This window comes from Leuresthes tenuis, unplaced genomic scaffold (assembly GCF_036924035.1).
Source record: "Leuresthes tenuis unplaced genomic scaffold, fLeuTen1.0.hap1 SCAF_13, whole genome shotgun sequence".
NCBI lineage: Eukaryota > Metazoa > Chordata > Actinopteri > Atheriniformes > Atherinopsidae > Leuresthes > Leuresthes tenuis.
The window spans coordinates 16553520-16560334 of NW_027325367.1; the positions used below are offsets into that span (position 1 = coordinate 16553520).

The 6815-nt window shown below is 43.2% G+C and overlaps 1 protein-coding gene across 2 annotated transcripts; it reads left to right on the forward strand.

Moving 5' to 3' along the window:
* The first annotated feature begins 648 nt into the window (after nt 1-648).
* On the forward strand, nt 649-3902 carry cipcb (CLOCK-interacting pacemaker b). Of its 2 annotated transcripts, none has more exons than XM_072362535.1 (4): nt 649-998; nt 1576-1757; nt 1853-2037; nt 2820-3902. In XM_072362535.1, exons 2-4 carry the CDS (start codon nt 1649-1651, stop codon nt 3696-3698), a joined length of 1173 nt encoding a protein of 390 aa, XP_072218636.1. In that variant the 5' UTR covers nt 649-998; nt 1576-1648; the 3' UTR covers nt 3699-3902. The 2 variants fall into 2 exon arrangements, with proteins under 2 accessions (XP_072218636.1, XP_072218637.1); XM_072362536.1 differs by having other exon boundaries at nt 1607-1757.
* Nucleotides 3903-6815: the final 2913 nt, after the last annotated feature.

Below are 6815 nucleotides of genomic sequence, written 5' to 3' on the forward strand. Positions count from 1 at the left end.
TAAAAAGGGCGATTAAGTTCACTAAATAAGGGATGCGTTGAGCAGTTAGCAACCTTTTAGTAACTTACGATCAGTCACAATCCTGTTGACGTTTTGTCTCAGATTTCAAGTCACTGAACTTACTGCTTGTGAGAGCCCTCCATTACGTTTATATGATAACCCTATAATGCCAATCATTTAAAACATTTGGAGATTTGCTCTCCTTAAGCATGCATACACAACTTCACCAGAAACCCCCCCACCACGTCCTCAGCATGGGGAATAAATAAATGATAAGATAAAGCAGCACGTGAGCATGTTTTGTTCTTAAGCGCACTGTTTACAACTTCAAACATGCTACGGAAAGAACTGCCTCCACTTAGGTTAACTTCGGGCCACACATTTAGGCAATACACTAGACTCGCGTCACTAGATTCTCCGACGGTCATTTGAGATGCCTGCACTTTACCATACATCTCCTCCTGCACTTCAAACACGTTGCCTGAGACGTGCCACACATTTGGCAGTGGTCACGTTTTTCAGCTGCTGGCCGGGCCGGCCAATCAGAAGCCGGGAGGCCTGTCAGGTGGGCGGGTATATCGGTCTAAACTCTGTGACGTGTATAATAATCCAAACAACACCACGCCCATAACTACCAAATTTGGCAAAGTTGCTATAGTGACTCTGTCTACCCTCGCAGTTTTGGCGTCCAACAACAAAAATGTAAAGACTGTTTATAACCCACTTTCGATTTTGAGGCTATTAGGACAATTAAAGTGCAAAAGCTAACTTCTGTGGCCACCGTGCGCCGCATGTGACTGAGAGGTAAAGGGAGGGTCGATTTGTCTCGTGTACGGTACCGTGGAACAACGCGTTCCAGGCAACGTAGCTGGGCGGTAGCAGTAACGGCCACGCCGAGGAAAAGAAGTCAGAGACGCAGCCGTGACCTCGAGCTAGATACGGGCTCCTTTCCGCAGCTTTGAAGATTGCGTCGTCGGAACACGAACACCTTGGAGAAAGTAAGCATGTCCTTTTGTTTGTCGTCTTTTTTTGTGGTGTTGTGTATTTTATATGAGTACTTAATACTTCGTGGGAGTAGCTTTGTTTAGCTGTTGTTAGCTTTGTTAGCGCTTCACCAAGCTAACCACAGACCGTTCGTCTTTTTGGTGTTTCTGGCACGTTCCTTTGTATTTAATTATAAAGACCTTCTCTTAACATTTTTAACGCATATTACCAATAGTGTACCCAGCTAACGCACCCAAATGCTCAACGTTTTTATATTAACATTTGAACTTGCAAAAATAAGTGAAACTAGCATGCATCATATTTCTAGTGCTAACTTTATATGGTTAGCCTGTGTCATATATTTATATTACTATCGTGAATGTATTTTATGAGGAATGATAGTGTAGTGTATATGTTTCTGGGGAAAATAGTTGCTAATCATGTTTTTCATCGGTAATTTTATTCGCTGAGAATTTTACTAGAACTGTAACTAGAATATCAAATGCATATGTTTGTCACGTTATAAATCTGTAGTCTGTCACTTATGGGATAAGAGTGGTGTACTCAGTGTCGTTTCATTCCCAATTCTAGCCTTTGACATGCTGATGCAGTTTTGTGACAGCTCGTGAGATCCAAGGGCATTGTTAGTACAGCAGGAAAAGAGATGAGCAACAAGAGGAAGGCAGAGAGTCACCTGAGGGCAGCAAACCGACCGCATATCATGAAGCGCGAAGACTCCCGGGCTGACTCAGAGAGAGACTCCGGATTCTCAGGTGCAGCCAAACTCTCATGCACAGTTTAATGTGATATTCTTAGATTGTGAGGGTTCGCTCAGTTGAATCACTGCTAACATTCCTTCTGCCCACAGATGCCAGCTCAGAGCACACGAATGCGATGGACATCGCAGACTTTAAGGATTCACGCCGGCGTTTTGTGCAGCAGAGGCCAAAAGCTGCTAGTTCAGGACCTCAGCCCTCTCAGTTGGCTGTGGTGGGAGGTTCTTACTCTGGTCTCTCTCCTATGATTATAATGAACAACGTACTTCTCAAACAGGTAACACAATAAAACCTGGATTCTTTTAGAATGATGTGTTTGGGTGAATTGCTCCCCTGATTCCTTTCAGCTGTTCAGTACTACTGCTCTGCTGGAAAACTGACCCACTTCCATATTTGCTAACCGTTTAGGTCAATGCTTCCATCCACATCCGTCCACTAATTGTCCTACTTTCAATCATGTGTTTACAACCAGCAGCCGACAGCTCCTGCAGTATACCTTTCTGTAAGCAGACCAGAGATGTTGCATATATTTGTGACTTTGAAAGATCTGACAATAATTTTATGCTTTGACATGTCTTTAGTTAGTTAAATTAGTAAGATGGTGGTGAGTTTTGTGGGTTGTCCTTTAGATTTTTGCACTTGCAACAGTTTCTTAAGTTAATTTTGTACTGCCACTGGAGTACTTTTTTTGCAGTAATGCCTTTGGCTGCTGTTTTCTCTCCTTTTTCTTTTTTCAAAGCAGCAGTGACAAGTTATGAATAAAAAACAAGTCATTTGCTTTTCTCTTTGTATTTTGCTGAATTGCAATAAAATGTGTGTTTATTTCAGTGAATGCACATCGAAATGCATTCGTTTGTACTACAGAATCATTTTAATGTTCTCAAAGAAAGAGAAAAGCTTCACAGTGAAATAGAAACTTCTTTATTTTAGCTGTAAAATGCAACACATTTCTAGAGTGATGGACAGTGTCTGAAGGAGGAGACCAACTGTCTTGGTTTATTTATAGTCATAAGCACTTTTTAAGAAAAAGCTCAAATATGCTTTTTATTTCTTTTTCAGCCTGTCGAGAATCCTCCTGCTATGAAGCCCTGGGGCTTCAGTCCTGCCATGGAGGTGGTGCAGCCTGTGGTCCAGCAGCCTCAAGTGGTCTTTCTACAGCCTGTGGTCTCCCGTCGAGCTTCCTCTGCCTCAAAAGAGACCACCTCTAGACACAGACGCTCCAAGAAGTATTTCCCAATCCTGAAATCCTACCCCAAGATTGCTCCACATCCTGGGGACAGCGCAAGTTCCTCCGGAAGAGGAACTGCCTCCTCGTCCTCCTCTTCTTCAGGTTCAGAGAGATGTAGCGCTTTAAGCTCCAACTCTCAGAGAGAGAAGACACACAGAACACTTAGTGGCAGTGCAAGTGACTCTGGCTCAGCCACTCCTGGTCTTCCTGCTTCTCCTCGCATCTCGTCTCCTCTGCTTCAGAGCAGATTTTGTCTCCCAGCAACAGAAACCAGCAGAAGCAGCAGTCCTGCCGACGAGAGGCCTTCATCAGCTCACAGCCAGGCAGAGCTTACAACCTCCCTGTCTGTCAGTCGCACAACTGGCTCCAAAACCCCCAAATTCCCTGTTTCACGGGCAGTCGACCTGGAAAACATCTCTTCAGGAGATTGCAGCCTGAGTGATGGTGATTCTGACTCTAAGAGGAAGCGCTTCTGCAACACCTACAACATCCTGAATAAATCTGGCCTGCTGGACATCACGCTTCGCACCAAGGAGCTACTCAGGCAGAACCGCCGCACCCAGAGCGACTTAGACAGACTTAAAGAACACACAGACCTCTTCCTTCAGGCACTGCAGAGTGGCGACACCAGCGTTTGTGTGAAGCTGCAGGCCATTCTTCAGAAGGAAGACCAGGAGAGAGCCATTGTGACCAGTTTTAAAGCAGATTAGACCTAGACCAGTGCGAGGGAGTAATCCTTTAAACTGAGATGGAGAGGAAGACCAGGATGGTGGGGCGGAGGGGGTAGGTGTGCAGAGACAGATGGACCGACAGTAATGTGCTCTACACTAAACCCCTCCCCACCAGACTCAGACAGACAGTGTGCTCTGACCTATATTTAGTACCTTGGGGTCACACCGAACCAACCTAAAAGAAGAGGGGGAAAAAGCTGGGGACGTTGATACAGAATATTTTTCTCCTGATGAAAGTTGCACTAATGTTTAAAGACATTTTAGGACTACATATTGAGGTCAGTTAACCACCAATACACATCTGAGAAGCAAACACAGCTGGATTCCTCCACTATTGACAGCCTGCCAGTTGGGAGCAGCACAGGACTCTCTTTGTTTATCTACACCGTAGACTTCCAGTACGACTCCAGAACTACTCGGATGACTTTGCAGTAGTCTGTTGTGTCGGCGGTGGACAGGAAGCTGAGTCGATGGACTGCTTTGTAGCATCATATGGGAACAATCGCCTCCTTTTTGACCCCGACTAAGACGCGAGGTGTTTGTGGATTTTGGGATCGATAGAATTGTGCTTCTGTGTGAGAGGATGTCTTTTAGTCTGTAGGTTTGTTCTTTATACAGTAAAGACAAGTAAAAGGAGAAAAAAAGGTTTTCTTTACCAGGGATTTGCGAAACTAGTCTAATTTTACACTCTGATTGTTAATTAAGAACATGGACATTGCATTAGTGTCTTTGGGTTGCTTTAGTCTGGCATGGTTGGTCTTGGGTACAAAGTAGCAAACATGGACTGCTGTAGACATCAAGTACAGCCGGATAAGCTTCTGCTGGCTTGGTTCATTGGGGGCCAAATGAGCCCAAAGCTCATATCAAGAGTTTCACATTAAGCCTGTCCAGGTCTCTTCCATTGAAACTGCCTCTTTGTTGCACAAGTGTTTAGCTCATTGGCAATCAAGACCAAAATAAGTTCCTTATTTATGGCACGAAATACGTTCATCTACTCACCGAGAACAGTTTGGCGAAAGTCGGCGTCCTTCGGAAGATATTTGGATAACTCGACCTTAAATAATAAGGTCTAGATTTAAAAACACCGGAGTTCCCCTTTAAGTTATCAGCAACAGCATCCGGCTGACTTCCAACACAACTGTGCAACAAATATCTGAACATAACAAGCTTAAGGAGGTATTTTCCTGCCATGTTGAATGTTGTCGGGCCCGGTCGGCTCCATTAAACAGACAAACGTGCGCCTCAAGTGTCTTTTGCCCTCTGCGTTCTAAAGCTCGATCTGACAGGGCCTGTCGATGATTTCCCATCACGTTGATGGCAGATAGTCTGGATGTCAAACCTTTAACAACCGTTTCGATGCTTCCCTGAGAAAAAGCTACTTGTAAAGGGTGTTCCATCGGTTTTGTGAATCTGTTCTTATGTTTTTTTATGTGCATATTATTATAATTTAATGTGGCAACGTTGTGAAACTTCAAGTGCAGTCTTTTTCTCTGACATGTTCTTTTTGTTTACATTTGCTCAGTGTTTGCTCATGTTTTTTTCCTTGTCCACTAAGGCCACGATGCAATCAGATTTCCTGATGAATGCCAGTATTTCTGCATCTTCTTTGGACTTCCTAAGTGCAGGCGTGTCTTTTTTTTTTTTTTTTTTTTTAAATGTCCACATTAAGGAAATTGGTGGAGTTTTCAGGTGTTTTATCGTCAGCAGTTAATTAGCTCCCAAACAATGGCCTTAAAATCCAAACTCGATGTACTTCTTAGAATATTTTCACTGAAATGATCTAAAAGAATAGGCTTTGTGGACGGACTTTTACGGCAGCTGTTGTTCTTTAGCTCATTTAAGGACACTTTTGTTTTTCTTTATGATATGAACCTGTTTTGTAACCATTTTTGATTTGTCGTTACTCAACATTTGTTTTTACACCTTCTGTATATTAAATAATGTAAAGAGGTTTGATTATCTGCTTGCTTTGCTTCTATTTATTGACAGTGGTTTGATAAGAAAGGGGATCACCATAATCTGCCATTTAAACTCGTCCTTGTGAGGAGACGCTGCTTTTGAACAAGTACGGAGATGTTTAAAAGAAAAACTAAACGAGGTTGGTCTCCGACTCAGAAGTCAGGTTTCTTTTGAGAATTAACTTGAGAAGATCGCATCACTTGCTTCATCATTGGTTTGCAGCAGTTTTAACTTCAGTGAGATCTGAAGGGGGCTGTGTAGTGTTCAACATTAAGCCCTCTGGCTGATGGTTGAGGTTGCTATGAAGAATGAAGAAATTTGAGGTCAACGTTTCGCCTCCTTTTCTTTTTTTCCTCTCTTTACTGCACTGCACCAGTTCCGCTGTCGGCACAACAGCCTTGATGCACTGAACCATCTTTTTTCTAGGGGGGTAAATGGTATCTCCTCTCCATTTTTTTGTCTGCTATAAATTAGATTTTTTTTATTATTATTCCATTTCCTGTGAATTACCTACTTGCCGTGTGGCTCTTTAATTATTGCTTGACCTCATTATGCAACATGTCACAGTTCTGGACCCTTTCCTGTCCTCTTTTCCGGTCTTCCTGCAGGAAACGACAGTCCCACAGATGACATCTGTAAGCTGTTATTTACTTTCCCTGCACGTGGAATGAGATGTTGGCGTCTTCCTGTTTAAACTTGTGTGGTTCAAGTAGCGAGCGCAGCTGAGGTGGGAGTGCGCGCGCACGCGGTCTTGAGAGTTCATAAAACATGATTTCAATGTTCAAAAGACCCGCAACGTATTTCCCAATAAACAATTGGTTTTGTGCATTAATGACGTGTTTCACAAATGGCAGAAATGGGTTAAAAAAAGTTAATTCTAAGGTGACATTAAATAATGAAACGGCTTCATATGTGTTATCTGTGCCGTTGCTATGAGAGACCAGAAGGTTGTTACCACGTGCCCTTAATAAAAGCCTTTATATAGACACTGCTCTTCCAGACATTACAACTCTGATAACTTGTTGGACAAATCCAGTGAAAATTCCCTGAGCTAAACACTTCTCATAACTTCCTCGTCAGTCAGAAGCTCCCCTGTCAGATATTCTTTGGGGACGTGTCGGGTGCTTCTGTGTTTTT